The 14097-nt window shown below is 45.2% G+C and overlaps 5 protein-coding genes across 5 annotated transcripts; 3 read left to right on the top strand and 2 right to left on the bottom strand.

Moving 5' to 3' along the window:
* Positions 1 to 188: 188 nt before the first annotated feature.
* Positions 189 to 662, top strand: SERLADRAFT_475746 (uncharacterized protein; the record flags this gene model as incomplete). The annotated part of the gene is made up of 2 exons (XM_007321962.1): positions 189 to 207; positions 263 to 662. The coding sequence occupies one exon, from the start codon at positions 292 to 294 to the stop codon at positions 448 to 450; it is 159 nt and encodes a 52-aa protein (XP_007322024.1).
* Positions 663 to 2342: 1680 nt separating this feature from the next.
* On the top strand, positions 2343 to 4200 carry SERLADRAFT_475747 (uncharacterized protein; the record flags this gene model as incomplete). Its single annotated transcript, XM_007321963.1, has 7 exons — positions 2343 to 2587; positions 2645 to 2791; positions 2843 to 2959; positions 3018 to 3286; positions 3343 to 3424; positions 3476 to 3605; positions 3658 to 4200. The coding sequence occupies 7 exons, from the start codon at positions 2432 to 2434 to the stop codon at positions 3921 to 3923; spliced, it is 1167 nt and encodes a 388-aa protein (XP_007322025.1).
* A 685-nt stretch (positions 4201 to 4885) lies between these two features.
* Positions 4886 to 5488, bottom strand: SERLADRAFT_475753 (uncharacterized protein; the record flags this gene model as incomplete). Its single annotated transcript, XM_007321964.1, has 4 exons — positions 4886 to 4985; positions 5039 to 5147; positions 5207 to 5306; positions 5357 to 5488. Coding segments are annotated over 4 exons (417 nt in total), but the record flags the coding sequence as incomplete, so codon positions are not given.
* Positions 5489 to 6338: 850 nt separating this feature from the next.
* Positions 6339 to 6688, top strand: SERLADRAFT_475754 (uncharacterized protein; the record flags this gene model as incomplete). Its single annotated transcript, XM_007321965.1, has 1 exon — positions 6339 to 6688. The coding sequence occupies one exon, from the start codon at positions 6440 to 6442 to the stop codon at positions 6638 to 6640; it is 201 nt and encodes a 66-aa protein (XP_007322027.1).
* A 3921-nt stretch (positions 6689 to 10609) lies between these two features.
* Positions 10610 to 12627, bottom strand: SERLADRAFT_441458 (uncharacterized protein; the record flags this gene model as incomplete). Its single annotated transcript, XM_007321966.1, has 4 exons — positions 10610 to 11014; positions 11062 to 11288; positions 11979 to 12079; positions 12143 to 12627. The coding sequence occupies 4 exons, from the start codon at positions 12625 to 12627 to the stop codon at positions 10610 to 10612; spliced, it is 1218 nt and encodes a 405-aa protein (XP_007322028.1).
* Positions 12628 to 14097: the final 1470 nt, after the last annotated feature.

The raw sequence follows: 14097 nt of genomic DNA on the forward strand, positions 1-14097 counted from the left end.
GGCTCAGTTATCATCGATATATCAATCCATCCGTTGATGATTTACTGCAATGAGGTGGGCATCACATTCGAAAGCCCCTGAGCCGGGTGGACGGTCCAGACCAGCCTATTTAGGTATCCCGGCCTTTTTCGAGACCGTAATCGCCGTTCTTTAGACTCAAACTGTTTGCTTCTCACTACGTAGTTCGCAGAGCTTTGTTACTTCTAGGTACGTGTCGCTCTGGCTGAATCACACTTTTATGTTAAGTGATAAGTGGGATTAGGGCCAGATCCATGTGGTTGTAGCGCGGTCATGAAGAAGCGCGAGAATTACCCAATGACTGCAGACCGGGTGGTTCGCATCAGAAGAGCCTGCTGCGAAAAACGTGTAGGACTGCTGCACAAGGATTTTATAAGCTCGGCAAGCCAGCGACAGATGACAGGAAACGTTTTCCTCGCAAAAGATATATGACACCGAGGGACCCCGATAAAAGTGGCACTTGCTGAAGGCGTTTTGGCTGAACCAAAGGTGCCACTCTTGCACGACGGGGTGCTATTTTCTTTGTATTCTCGGATAGATAAGCTGCTTTACAGGAAGGATAACCTTCTTGATGTCCTTTACATATTAGATATATTATTGTTGCAACGTTTTTTGAAAGAAATGCCTGTTCTCGGCGCCTCTGCGTGCGAATGCTGGCCCGCGAGGCCGGCTTGCCTGAAGAGGGAGTAAGGCTGCAGCCTCCTCAGCCTCTTCTCCAACCAGCTCCTAGTCTCATACGCACTATCTTTTGTTCCCCAACCACCACCACCAGTCCAGCTCGTTGCCCTTAGTCTTACTTCCACGCGTTGAATGAGCTTTATCTATCCAACAACGCTGATATTTTGCCACCATTGATTCTATTACTCACCTGAACGCTACACGGGACAATCGTCCTGGACGCCCTGAAGAGTCCTCAGCTCTGGAATCAGCAACGCCAGAGAGCACCGCCCTTTCGTTAGCTTCTGAGTCGAGGACTACCACCCTTCAACCCCATACATTCCCTTCTGTAGTTCCATTGACTCGTAATAGGTCGCAGCTAGAAGAGTTCGAGTCCGATCTACTCGCTGCTACACGTACAGGTCTGTTATCCGATCGCTGCGAATTCATTTTATTTCTAATATTCTCTATTTATCGCCTACGCTCTGTATTGTCTATCCTAGATCAAGAATTCTCAAGGGCCCGCAAGAGACAAAGGATTGACAGCTCCTGCACAGACGCTTCTTCCTCTACATCTCTAACAACCATAGACCAAAGTCTCCGCGTGCCCGAATCACCTGCAACAAACATGCGTATCCCAGAATCAGACAAAGATTCATCCCTGTCAGTGTCTTTAGACTCTGCTCCCGAGGCAGGCCCGTCGTGTGTGCTCATGGACAGAATTCCCGCCTCTAATGGCCATACCAATGGGAATGGATTATCTTCTCCAATCGCTAATGGCTCTTCACCATTGGGCAATGGTGTGCAGAAGCATGGCTCGTCTATCGCCCGAGTCTCCCTACCTGGTTCTACGCTATATGATGATTCATACATTGATCGGCAGGAGTTTGTTAGACTAGTCATTCAAAGCTTGCGAGATGTGGGATATATGTTAGTATTGCGTTATGCTCTCCTTATTGTAATGTTTCTGATGGTACCTGCTAACAGAGAATCTGCCGCGACTCTCGAGGCAGAATCCGGTTACTCGTTAGAAGCGCCTGAAGTATCTGAGTTTAGGCAATATATCCTTAACGCTTCCTGGGGCAGCGCCGAAGCACTTCTGGTCCGACTAGGTGTCGCTGACGAGGAGTCACTCTGGGTAAATGTCCTGCATATTCTTTTACTGGTTTTGGTTTGATCCTTCTTCTTCGACAGGAGGCCAGGTTTCTTATTGGACAGCAGAAATACCTCGAACTATTGGAGGCTCGGAAGACTGCTGCAGCATTGCAAGTTTTGAGGAACGAATTAGCGCCCCTCAATGTTGATCCTGATCAACTACATCTGTTATCGAGGTATAGCATTTTGCGATGTACAATTCCTGTAGCTTCTCATCATTTGTTTTTTGCTAGCTTGATGATGAGCTCGGATCCCGAGGACCTGCGGCGACGAGCGGGATGGGACGGCGCGTCCGGAGCCTCTCGGCAGCAACTTCTTGCCGAATTACAGCGTCAGTCGTTTTATTCCTCTTACTTCGAGTTTGGAGAAGGGCGTGTCGTGGTAGATGGCAATGCCATTAATATTTCGAAGCCTGGCCTGATGCATAATATTTAAAGGAATTGAGAGCTAATTTTTACATTAAAATACAGGTTACATACCTTCCACGATAATGATCCCACAGCGCCGTTTCTCAACGCTTCTTGATCAAGCTCGGCAATATCAACGACAGAGTTGTATTTATCATAATCCGCCTGAGAACACGATTGCGTTCTCACTACTTATGGATCATCAATGTGACAAGAGTGCTTTCCCACGCGTAACGACAATGATATTGGAAGTGCATGCCGATGAAGTATGGAACATAGCTTGGAGTCATAACGGAGAATATTTGGCAAGCGCGAGTAAGGACAAGACAGCCATTATATGGCGAATTGGGGTATGTGCCCTTTTTGTCTTCGCCGAGCACGAGATACTCATAAGATGGGTTTTACAGTCCGAATCAGAACCTTCGATGCGGGAGTGTGCCCCGGAGTTGATCCTGCGAGATCATCCGTACTCAGTCGGCTGCGTTGCATGGTCACGGGACGATGCAATCCTGCTTACAAGTGCAGACCACCTCATAAAGATGTGGGACGCAAGGGTACGGTTGATTTCACGCTATTGTAGATAATGCTAAATACCTCTAATTCAGAGTGGAATATGTCTGCGAACGCTCGATGCTCATTCTGAGACAGTTTCAGCCCTTACCTGGCTTCCAGACGGCTCTGGATTCATTTCTGGCGGTCTAGATCGCAAGATTATTCTATGGGTACGCAGTACCATTGTTATTCTTGTGGTGGATACCTTGCTTCAACTTTTGACTTTAGGATGCAGAAGGAAAGCAGCGGGACTCATGGGGCATAACAGCTATGCGCGTGACAGACCTTGCAGTTAGTCCTGATTTCTCACGCTTGGTATCCGTGGGCATGGACTATGTCGCACCTACGCCACCAGCACACGAATTTGAACATGGCCATGGGCGGGATACATCGCCACCTATATCAGGAAGCGGGAACGGCGCATCGATAGCAAACGTGCCAAGAAGCCCAGAGAACTGGATGATTATATATGATCTGGCTTCAAAGCAGATGGAGTCGTATGTGCTATTCGTTTCGTGCGTCAAGTGGGCTGCTGACATCTTGACTTCTGTAGATCCATACGACTTGACGGCGAGCTAACTAGTATCAAGATATCTGACGACTCGCGCTATGCTCTTTTTAACCGTTCTCCTGACGTGAGATGTCCTTCGGTTTCTACGAAACCTTTCATGCTAACGTTGATACAGGAAATACATCTATGGGACCTTGCTGCAGGTCAACTTGTTCGAAAGCTAACAGGACAACGTCAAGAGCACAATGTTATCCGGAGTTGTTTTGGAGGTATTGATGGTAATTTCATCGTCAGTGGCAGTGAAGGTAAAGTCAACAGTCGTTAGTTGTGTTTGTCACTAAATCGATTTTTTGTCAGATGGTAATGTATATGTGTGGCATAGAGATAGCGGGTCACTTCTCGAAGTGCTATCTGGCCACGGTGAGGGAAGCGTCAATTCTGTGGCCTGGAATCCGCGCAATGAACGGATGTTTGCATCATGTTCCGACGACAACACTATCCGCATATGGGAGGTCCCTCCTACTGACGCGTTCGAGCTATCATCTGGTCGTGCAGATTATTCTCAACTAGAGCCAAGCGGCAAAGGGAAAGGCAAAGTTAACCAGCAATGGGATGGTGCTTAGCGAGAGGACGCACGCTTTGACAATTTTGTATTCTTGCCTGCTGCTAGGACAATTCGTAAACATATCTCACATCTATCGTGAAAGCTTTTCCGATTATTCACTTCAAATCGAATTCAACTCAAACTCACGACATGTCACGCATAGTATTAGACTGTTACAATAGCATTCCTAACGGGAACGTAAAGATACTGTTATATATATTTCAACTATCCTTGCTTTTTGGCTCGAATTATGGATTTTTTGAATTAAATGCATCAACTTGTTGATGTCTTGCTAAATTATGTTAGAGAATGATATCTGATGAGCGCTCATAACTTGTAAAGATCTAGAATCGAACACAGCTGAACAGAATCAACTGAGGGAAGCGATGAGTACGAAGGATACGAGCATATATACATGGTGCGGATTGGAACGCTGTTTGCATTGTAATAAATATACCTAATGAAATTCAACAGCATATCGATATTTACATGATAGTCCTAGGACGATGGGGATGATGGTAAGGAGAGCAGCGACGGAGATACATAGGATGAGACAACATAAGCAAGTATCAAAGTGTCTCCGAGGGGGTGATTAAACTGGGCTTTCGAACACTTCGTCCCAGGTCTTGGGCAGTGATGGCAGTGCATCTTGGAAAGCTTTGAACCACAACTCGTAAAATTCGTCGCCGAGTGTTGTTAGAGACTCAACCATGTTGTTTGAATCGAGATCATCAACATCCAGGGCAGCTTTCCATATAAGCGGTATGATGTCCGCGAAGAAGGGTTTGAAAACCTTCAAAACAGGGGAAAGTTTGTACGTTCGTTTCGGGAATAAGTCCTTCAGCATCCCCAGCGTGGCTCCTTTAACTACGTCACCCCAGTCAGGATCGTGTGCAGTCAGTATTTCTCGAAGCCATTGTGCCTCGTCATAGGTTAAACTTTCACGTTCGTCGCCGATGTTTAACAGCATGCATAATATGACCCAGAAGAAAGATTCCAAGTCATCCGCAAATGTGTGAAGCACGGCTTGACCCCTATCCCACGCTCTCAGCAATCGCATAGACATGTAAGGAAACGTTTCCTGAAGAGATTCAAAGACTGGATAACAGGCTAGCCCGGAGATGAGCCACTTACGGAACGGTGCTCCTCGTGCTTGAGCTCTAGTAGTTCTCGCCATTTGATCGCTTGGTCGCCGTCAAAGATTATACTCGCGCACTTTGTCAAGTCCTGGGTGAACTTGAACCTAGAATAGTTTAACATCAATACTGCCTTTTAGTTCGTTATCGATTTATAAAGACTTACCGTGTCGGGGGCTTTTGTATTTCAGGCTCTGATAACAATAAAATGTTACTGTCGCTGACTTTGCGGTGCAGCCATCCATCCACATACATATTGTAGTGACCTATAAACGGAGGATCAGTCCTATGGTGCTGAAAAAGGGGAAATATTCACCTATCATTCCATGAAACAGGCCTTCTAATAACTGGTAGGGGCCCGCAGCCGTCCGTAGCATGTGGCACTTTTTTTTTGATATCAATTGCTTGTGTATTCTGTTCTCCATGTTCACGTCTTGCTTGTGTTCTTCCTTCTCAGATTGTGTTCTCTTCTCCGCCTGAATGTTGGGCTCCTTCAATTGCGTATATTTTGGCGCATTGAATATTTCCAATGTTTCCAAATTGCGTTGAGTGCTACGAAAAACTTGAATCTCGTCACGGCCGTCCAGGGGCCATGCGTCTTTCAGAACAAAGAAAAGTGGTGCAGGAAGGTTTTCGAGTTTAATGATGAATGGAGGATGGTCAGATTCTTTGTTGCGATCAATTGTTTGCCATTCAGGCTTCTCTGAGACTTGATCCTGCTTGCCCGGTGCTACTGGGAGATCAGAGTGTGGCTTATGACGCTTGCTGGTTCCAGATTCAGTGACATCTTCGTGTGATCGTTTCCCAATATTTGGGACGTAAGAGGTTTGAGTGGAAGAGGGTGTGACGACTTCGATGTGATGTTGAGCAGCGGAAGTATCTGTACTCGAAAGGTCTATGGGAGTGTCATTTAATAACTTTTCCGTGTCATCGACCTTTCTCAAAGAATAAACATGGATGACACGGCCACGAATAGACTGACGACAACAGAGTAAGGCAATGGCCTTGTAGAGACTCCAGTTTGGCCCCATCTGGAAGTAGCGATCAATCCTGCGAAGTATTTTTTTCCATGAAAAACATTCCCACTAATCTGTCTTTAGACTCAGCGCAGAGCTATATCCACGACCCTACCCCAAGAGACGAGCACGCCCGATATGGTCTCGTCTTCGCTATATTGGCTGCGTTCAGAGTGTAAGCGAAGCTGGGGGGAAGTCCTCCAGAGAGGATTTTAAGACTAACGAAGCGAAGCCCCTGGCGTTCGGTAAAGATAACCGAGGAATAACTCGGGGTAGATTCCATTTAGGTTTAGAAATACAAAATGAAAATACACTGAAAATACATCTTCTACCTCATATATAAGATCAAAACGAGATTTGAAAAATGCTAATCTACCCCCATCATGCCCACAGCTCTCACTCGAAACTGTCTGACTATCCGCCAGCAACGGTGCCAGCAGTTAGATAAAACCGTTAAAAAAATCCTTCACCAACTAATCCATTGTTGTCGCACTGTCAGCGACGATGATGATGATGACGACGAGGACAACCTCTCTATCCACTCTTCAGCCTCACCATCTGATCAGAGCATCAGCTCCCGCTAGTTCTGACAGCACAGGTAATCATAGTGTATCGATGTCGGTATCTTCTATATCAAGCAGGATCCCATCAGAGCTGCGTATTGGATGCGCCAAGATTAGCCATATTAGGCTGGTGATTACTAAATACCGCCACTTACGTCAGCAAATTCAGAAAACACGCGTTTTCACAGTGCACCCACCTGCACCACGTGAACCCCAGTTTAATTTATTGGCATGGTCCAGAAACCACAATCAGACCCGTTTCCAACATCAATTGAGGGTATATCCCTCCACTTTTGACGCAATACTTGCCTGAGTACGCGACCACCCTATTTACCACAATAATTCAAATAATGAGCAAATTCCGGTTGAGGTCCAATTGGCCATATTCCTTACCTGATTAGGCCATTATGGCAACAGGACTTCGGTGGCTGACATTGCCGATTGGTCTGGCATTTCCGTGGGAGGCGTTGAGTTATGCACAAAGCGGTGCATGATTGCGATCATCTCCCTCCATGATGATGTCATTAAGGCACCAACTCCCGCTGAAAAAGAAGCCGCTAAATGTTGGGTCGAGAAACAGGTCTGTCCTGCTTGGCAAAATGGGTATTTGTCCATAGATGGGACAACCTTCAATTTATTTCAAAAACCTAGCCATTATGGAGAGACTTTCTATGATAGGAAGTCTAATTATTCCATTAATGCACAGGTAATTTTATTTGATAGAAACTGTTTTTCATGTTCTAATTTTTATATGTAATAAATATAGGTTGTGACTCTCCCACATAATCTGAAAATTGTTGATTATTGTGTTGGTCACACGGTGTCGATGATGAGAACTGTTGTTAGAAAACCACACACAAAAACAAACTAACACACAATCCTCCCAGATTCCACGGAACTTGTTTATGGGCTTTGCCTCCTAGAACAGTGGAGTGGTCTGGTTGTTCGTGGGGTGGTACGTATAAAGATCCTTCAAAGTAAAACCCAGAGGTGTATGAGTGTGGGTTTTGAGGAGGAGGGATAGTTGAATTTATAGAAAGATAGGGGCTTTGTGGCGAGTATAGATGAGCACTACCTTGCTAATCGTAGCACAAGGTAGGTTTGAGAACAACGAGGATGACGAGGTGACGAGGTTCCCAGTGATAGCAGGCTCCTGACGCACAAACTGTAGTGCTCAGAAGGACTCTAATCGAAGGGGATGACAATCACTTTCAAAAGTGACGAGTGACGATGACAGCAGTTAACAGTGGTAGAAGTGGGAAGTGTTGTGACCACACTGGATCACAAGTAGCAGAGTAGTGAACTTGAGAGTAGAGAAGAAGTTGTGAGGCAACGATAAACTATAACAAAAACTAAACCTATCTCCTTCTGCACTTGCAGGGAGTAAGGGTTCAATGAGCTTGAGGTCGACAGACGCTAGCAAATATAGCGAGTAGAGGACTTTGAGAGGTAAGCTTCAAAGGTTCTTGTTGAGGAGTAAAGCGGGTAAATTCAGTAATAGAAAACTAAAGAGCCATACATGAATAGGTAAGGCTTTATATAGGGAACTGTCTGTTCCTCAGACCGAAAGGAGAATATATGAAAAGTGGTCTGAGGAATTAATCAACCAATAAGAAAAAGGGAGAGTAACTATCGTACGACTTTTGACTTTGATTAATCAGCAGGTGAGAGACTTGTACTAATAATAGAGAATTGTCACGCGTGTTCAGGAACCGTATCCTCATGATGAGGTACGATCCTAAATAAGGCGTTATTAGTATTACCAGGCTTTACTGGGGCTTGGAGCTGGTTGGCGAGATGCCTACTACCAGTCCCTACCCAGTGTGCTGGCTGGCTGGGAGCGATACCCAGTCTCTGATCTGTGATATAAAATGGTAGCGATGGTTAAGAAAGCCTGTGAGGGCTATGAGAAGTAAAACGGCAAAGGATACCTCTAGCCCTAGAGCCAGAGGTGTAACGGGAAAAGCGTTCGATAACCAAGACATAGCAAAGATAGGAAAATAATGAAATGGTCCTTACAGAAGTCTGGATTGGATTTCTTGTTTTTTTTTACAAGGTAAAATACAGGGGTTTATATAGTAAAAGAAAAGTAGGCTATGCACAGTATAGCTGTGCAAAAAGAATGAGAAAGAATATGAAGGAAGGAATGTACGCTGACGAATCCTGCGTAGGTAGTACAGGATAAGATTGTCAAAAAAAGGAAAAGAAAAGGATAGAACAATGAATGCTGTGAGTAATGTCACAGGTTTGTACAGCCATAAAGTAAAGTCCAATAGCAAAAAGAGAGCAGGAAAATCATGATGTCATAGGAAGATGCTGTAAAAAAAAGGGCAAGGCAAAACACTATCAGTATCAACACAGTTCCTTTATTGTCAGTCAGGCATTCTAAAAAATATGTGTCCATAAAAATGATTCAAAAATCAAAAATAATCGCACTGTAAATGAATGTTCTGCTGAAGAAAAAGAAACTGGAGCCACCGGTCCACCACCTAGTCCAAATCCGACAGTTCCATGGCCTTACCAATGGACTGGTTGTGTTGGACCACCTGATCAAATGAGGGAGGGAGAGGAGTAGTTCCAATTTGGAACAAGTGAGTCCCAGGCAGCGTGTGATAGGTGTAGCTGTAGCGAAGACAATGGACAAAAGATAAGTGTACCCAAGTGAATGGGACAGTGATGAACATGGGCGACAACGCAAGGGGATGAACCTTCTCCAGCTCAAAACCTACCCACCCACGCTCCAACCAGGCAAGACGAGCGACCGATGTTTTGATAGTATATGATGGCAGATCGATGTCATGAAGATGGACCTGTTGCCCTATTTGGACCGGCCGCATGCTGATATCAGCAGTGGCACGTGGTAGTCAACGGATCGGTGATGGAAGCGGATAGGAAGTGGTGACATCAGAAATGGTGGGGGTGCAAATAAGATGAGGAGGAGGAGGGTGGAGGTGACAAAAAAGTGGATTAGAATGGGGATCCAGAAACGACCGTCAGGTGAGAATAAAAAGGAGAGGAAGGGGCCCATGGTGGGGCTAGGCAAAGGAAGGGGAGTAAGGGAAACGACAAAAGCGAGGGCGTAATGCAATGTGTAGCCAGCGGCGACGTGAAAATTTGCCGAAATGCCGAAACACGGAAAGTACCGAATGGAAAAGCAAAGGTGAGCGTGACTGGATTGCCTAATAGAGGTGATGCTAATCAGCCACAAGTTCGAAAAAGGCAATATTAATTACTATTCCACATGGCACTGTGCCTGTGTGGCGCAAAGGCGAGTCTTTTTGAATATTCGCTTCGTTATTGACACCTGTCCATGCTACCAATCAACTTTGGTGCATGACAACAGGTAGTATCCATGATGCTTCAGCATTTCTCGACACTGGCCTGAGAACGCAACCAGAATTGTATTTGGGACCAGGGGAGTGGATTTGGGCTGACTCAGCTTATCCACTTTCAGCCACATGTGTCCCACCCTTCAAGCAGCCACCTAATGGGGCTCTGACGCGCTGACAGCGGCACTTCAATTATCACCTATCCCGTGTCCGCATTCGGTCTGAGCACGCAATCGGACTTCTGAAAATTCGCTTCCAGTCACTGAAGGAACTCCAAATTCAAGTCAGCTCAGTTCACCGACTCAGTTACACCAAACTCTGGATTCGGTGTTGCTTCATTCTTCACAATATTCTTCACAATATGATCATAGAAATAGAGGGAAATAAAAGTAAGATAGACAGGGACTGGCGGAGAGAACTAAATGATATCTTAGAAGGGTCAACTGATGGGGACTTGGAAAAATCGGACCAGGAGGAGGACCTTGAAATAGATGCCACATCAGAGAACCTTAGAGACACCCTTTCAGCCGCTCTTTTCGCTAGCCACTTACATAGATAAATCAGAGAACGCAGCATAACCATTCATTCATACATTGTAAGCATACATATAACACTAGACATTGGTAAAACAACATGGACATATCTACACGCAAGCAGAAAGTTATGCAATAACATTGTTCTCATCATAAATAGTGTCCCCACTGTGATAGTCCCCTTGAAAAATGGATGGTGTTTGGGTTGACGGATGATGATGATGGCCGGATGAGGTAGATGCGTACTGACTAGACATATCAGCATCATCATAATTCATGTCAGCAGAGGGAGTTAGGGTCTGCAAGAGGCTCTGCATATCAGTGAGACCTGAAGGTGATGACGGTGCAACCCCAGATATGTCTGCAGTCTGCGAGGGAGCAAACTCAGGGGGAGAGGGAAGATTAACCGAGGATCCTAGCAGGCCACGTGACATGTTAAGTTGTTGGTTTCCGCCTTGGTTTCCAAATACGCCCAGACATGCCAACAACTCAAATTTCCTCATCTCCATGTCGTTCTTTGCATCGTTCTCCATCTTGTGTGTATTCACCTTATCTCCTCCATCTTCAGGTCCCGCTCCACCTGCAACTTAGCAATCTCAATCTGTTCTTGTTTCTTCGTCTCGTCTATCTTAGATTGCACTTTGAGACTCTTGTACCGTATGACATCGCTTCCGTGAACTAGTTTCAGCCGCTTGACCTCCAATGCTGCAGCCTCTTGCTCTTTTGCAGACTGAATGATTGGCTGCATGAAATCTTCCATCTGATCAGCTTCGGAGGGGCGAGTGCTGTCAGGCAACAAATACGAAGCTATATAACAAAGCACAATGCCTGGTCAAGTCCTTGCTGGAAGGCAGTGAATCAGGGTATGAGAATGAAGAGTATCGGTATGAGCGCAAATCCAAACTAATATTGAACTAGAGAACAATACATCGAATATGTACTTCTTTATATAGTGAACGGCGATGGTCAGACCGAGAAAGGGAAGAACTGAGAAAGTGGTCTGACCAGCTAGCTAACCAATAAGAAAAAAGGAGAAGGTGGTCCGATCTATCGTATTTACTAATTGTATGAGAAAATGTATTGGTAAGGGATGTGCGATTGGCTGTATCAGTAAGCCCATGAGAAGGCGCTGACTCACAACCTTCTTCGCTTATCAATATTCCTCCGAAGTATTCCCAGACATAGCACTGGTTTGTGGCTATGTCATCTGGATATCTTCTCGAGGGTCGACAACAAGTCTACCTTGTCGTAGGTACGATAGGACGTGAGTGTGAATAGAGAATAAGAAGAAAAAGGATAAAAGTAATAAGACACCTGCTGTAATCTCTAGTCCAAGGGCAAGAGGAGTGACGGGGATCGAGTCTGTTAACCACGACATGACGGGAATGCGATAAGAAAAATTGATTCCTCACAACCATCTGAATTGCCCACGCACTTTCTCTAAATGTAGATATTTATATGCTTCCATTCTAAAATCCCAACTGATTCAAAACTCACCAATAGGGTTGCTAAAACCCGATGAAGCCAACTCTTCAGCAGGCAATCCAGCACCTGTACCTGACAAGCTACACACACACTCCTTATACTTTTCCCCAAGGCTTCAAAAGTATTCATCATGTTGATATCATTATGTCTGTTAAAAATAATATATAAATATGTACTGGTCGAGTCTTGATTGCACTGATTCTCCAAATTGCTTGCGGTGATGGTCAACTGCAATACAAAATTCTTCCTTTGAGTCGTTCTTGAAGACATGTCGAGCAATTCTTCTGACGATTGGGACCCTGACACTCTTGGTGTTCCTCACAACTGGCCGGTTTTCTCCCCTAGCTACAGATAATGAATCAGAAAAAAGCATTTGATGTCGCACAGGATGTTTCTCGAGCCAATCCATTATGCGGTCAGTACGTTTGTTTGACCAAGTAATGCGAGATAGAGCCGGGGGATTGCCTTGGGACGCAAGAGTCTGCACTGATCCTGTCTTGCAACTTGTAAGAGTCCTAGCAATGCTGTGGCCTTCACCAGATAGTTGTTGGCTCTGATTGTCGTTGTCAGAGATGTCGTCGATGCTGTGGGACGACATGAGGAACCTCGAGGTTGGAAGCAGGGCTGCTAGTGGGTCATCGGTATGGAGGGGCGTCCCCATCGATTAAGGGATTGAATTGGCGCTTCAATATACTAGCTTTCCCATGAGTATCCGCCTCCGCAAAATTGGGTTTGCGACGAATATTTTTTGGATTTCTATCCACAAAAATACCCTAGGGTTTGAGGTAAGGCCATTCAGGTAGCGATGACGTGGCCTGTACAGCAGCTACGCGAAAACAGTCTGTAGCTATGCGAGGATGCTCTGAACAGAGCTATTCATCCAATTCGTGTGAACCATATTGACCACTGTATAATTAGAATATGTTATTTTATTACTCCAGTACATAATAAAACTAAGTGAAACTCAGCCGCTGCCCGAGAGGCTATAGAAACGACTGAGGTATTCCTATACTAAACCCCCTACTACTTATAGTCGGAGGTGCTACTCGCTACAGTATAATGACTCCTAGGAGTACAATTGTGCTCCTAGGAGAACAATGGTTACTCCATGGAGTGGTGGCTATGCTCCATGGAGAACAATGGCTGCTTCGGCAGAGACCGGGTTTATCCGGTTTTGTCAATTCTATCATGACCGAGTGGTTCATGTAAGTTATTTTCATTTTGCTGCAAATTTTCTAACCAATGATACAAATAAACTACAGCCTCTACCAAATAAGACTGGAGTGCGAGAAAAGCACCAATCAAAGTGCCCTGCAAAGAGACCGCCATCCCATGCATTGTCAGATCATAGCTCCTCGCACAGGGACAAAGGCAAAGGTAAGCGAGTGAAGCAGAGCACTACAACATTCTCCCAGAAGGAGCTCTCACAAGCAAAGGAGACAATGGAAAAGGACTGCCTATTCACCAATGGGATGCCTCCTTCAGGGTGGTCTGCTTCTTGGGCCAAAGAAATACTGACTCAAATTGCATTGGATTGCGGCGATGGTAAGTCTCTATTATTTCTCCTTTATTTATCTAATTTTTTTCCACTAGATTCAGACAACATCACCATCAACCAGCTTAATGTACAAAATATCAGCAACTCAGCTACCTGAACTCGAGCTGTCTTTCAAAACAACGTAAGTGGGTTGGCCAGGATGTTTATGGGTTGCAGCCAAGGCCAGGGCAACCACTACAAATGCACTATGAATACCATTCTCCGCTTTAACCTTTTACTGTACTCTGTGCCATGCGGCACTTTCCTTTTTGTTCTAATTCCACTTTCTTGCGCGGCACTGCCTTTATTTTTCTTTTAGACACAAAGTCTCACACGCAGTGGAGCTGGTCACACAGGCTGCGCCCCCTGACATTATCAGCCACTGTTTTTATCAACTATATAGTACATACGTACAAACAAACCTGTAACAGTATATAAACCCCAATAGATCCAGGAGACTCCTCAGCAAGTCCTCCTGTTGTTAACCAACAAACTCTCTGCAGCCTAAGGGGTAACCACTCCCTCCTCACTACCTTTATAGTGTGAGGAATCGATTTTTCTTATCGCATTCCCGTCATGTCGTGGTTAGCAGAT

Source organism: Serpula lacrymans (assembly GCF_000218685.1).
Source record: "Serpula lacrymans var. lacrymans S7.9 unplaced genomic scaffold SERLAscaffold_12, whole genome shotgun sequence".
Taxonomy (NCBI): Eukaryota; Fungi; Basidiomycota; class Agaricomycetes; order Boletales; family Serpulaceae; genus Serpula; species Serpula lacrymans.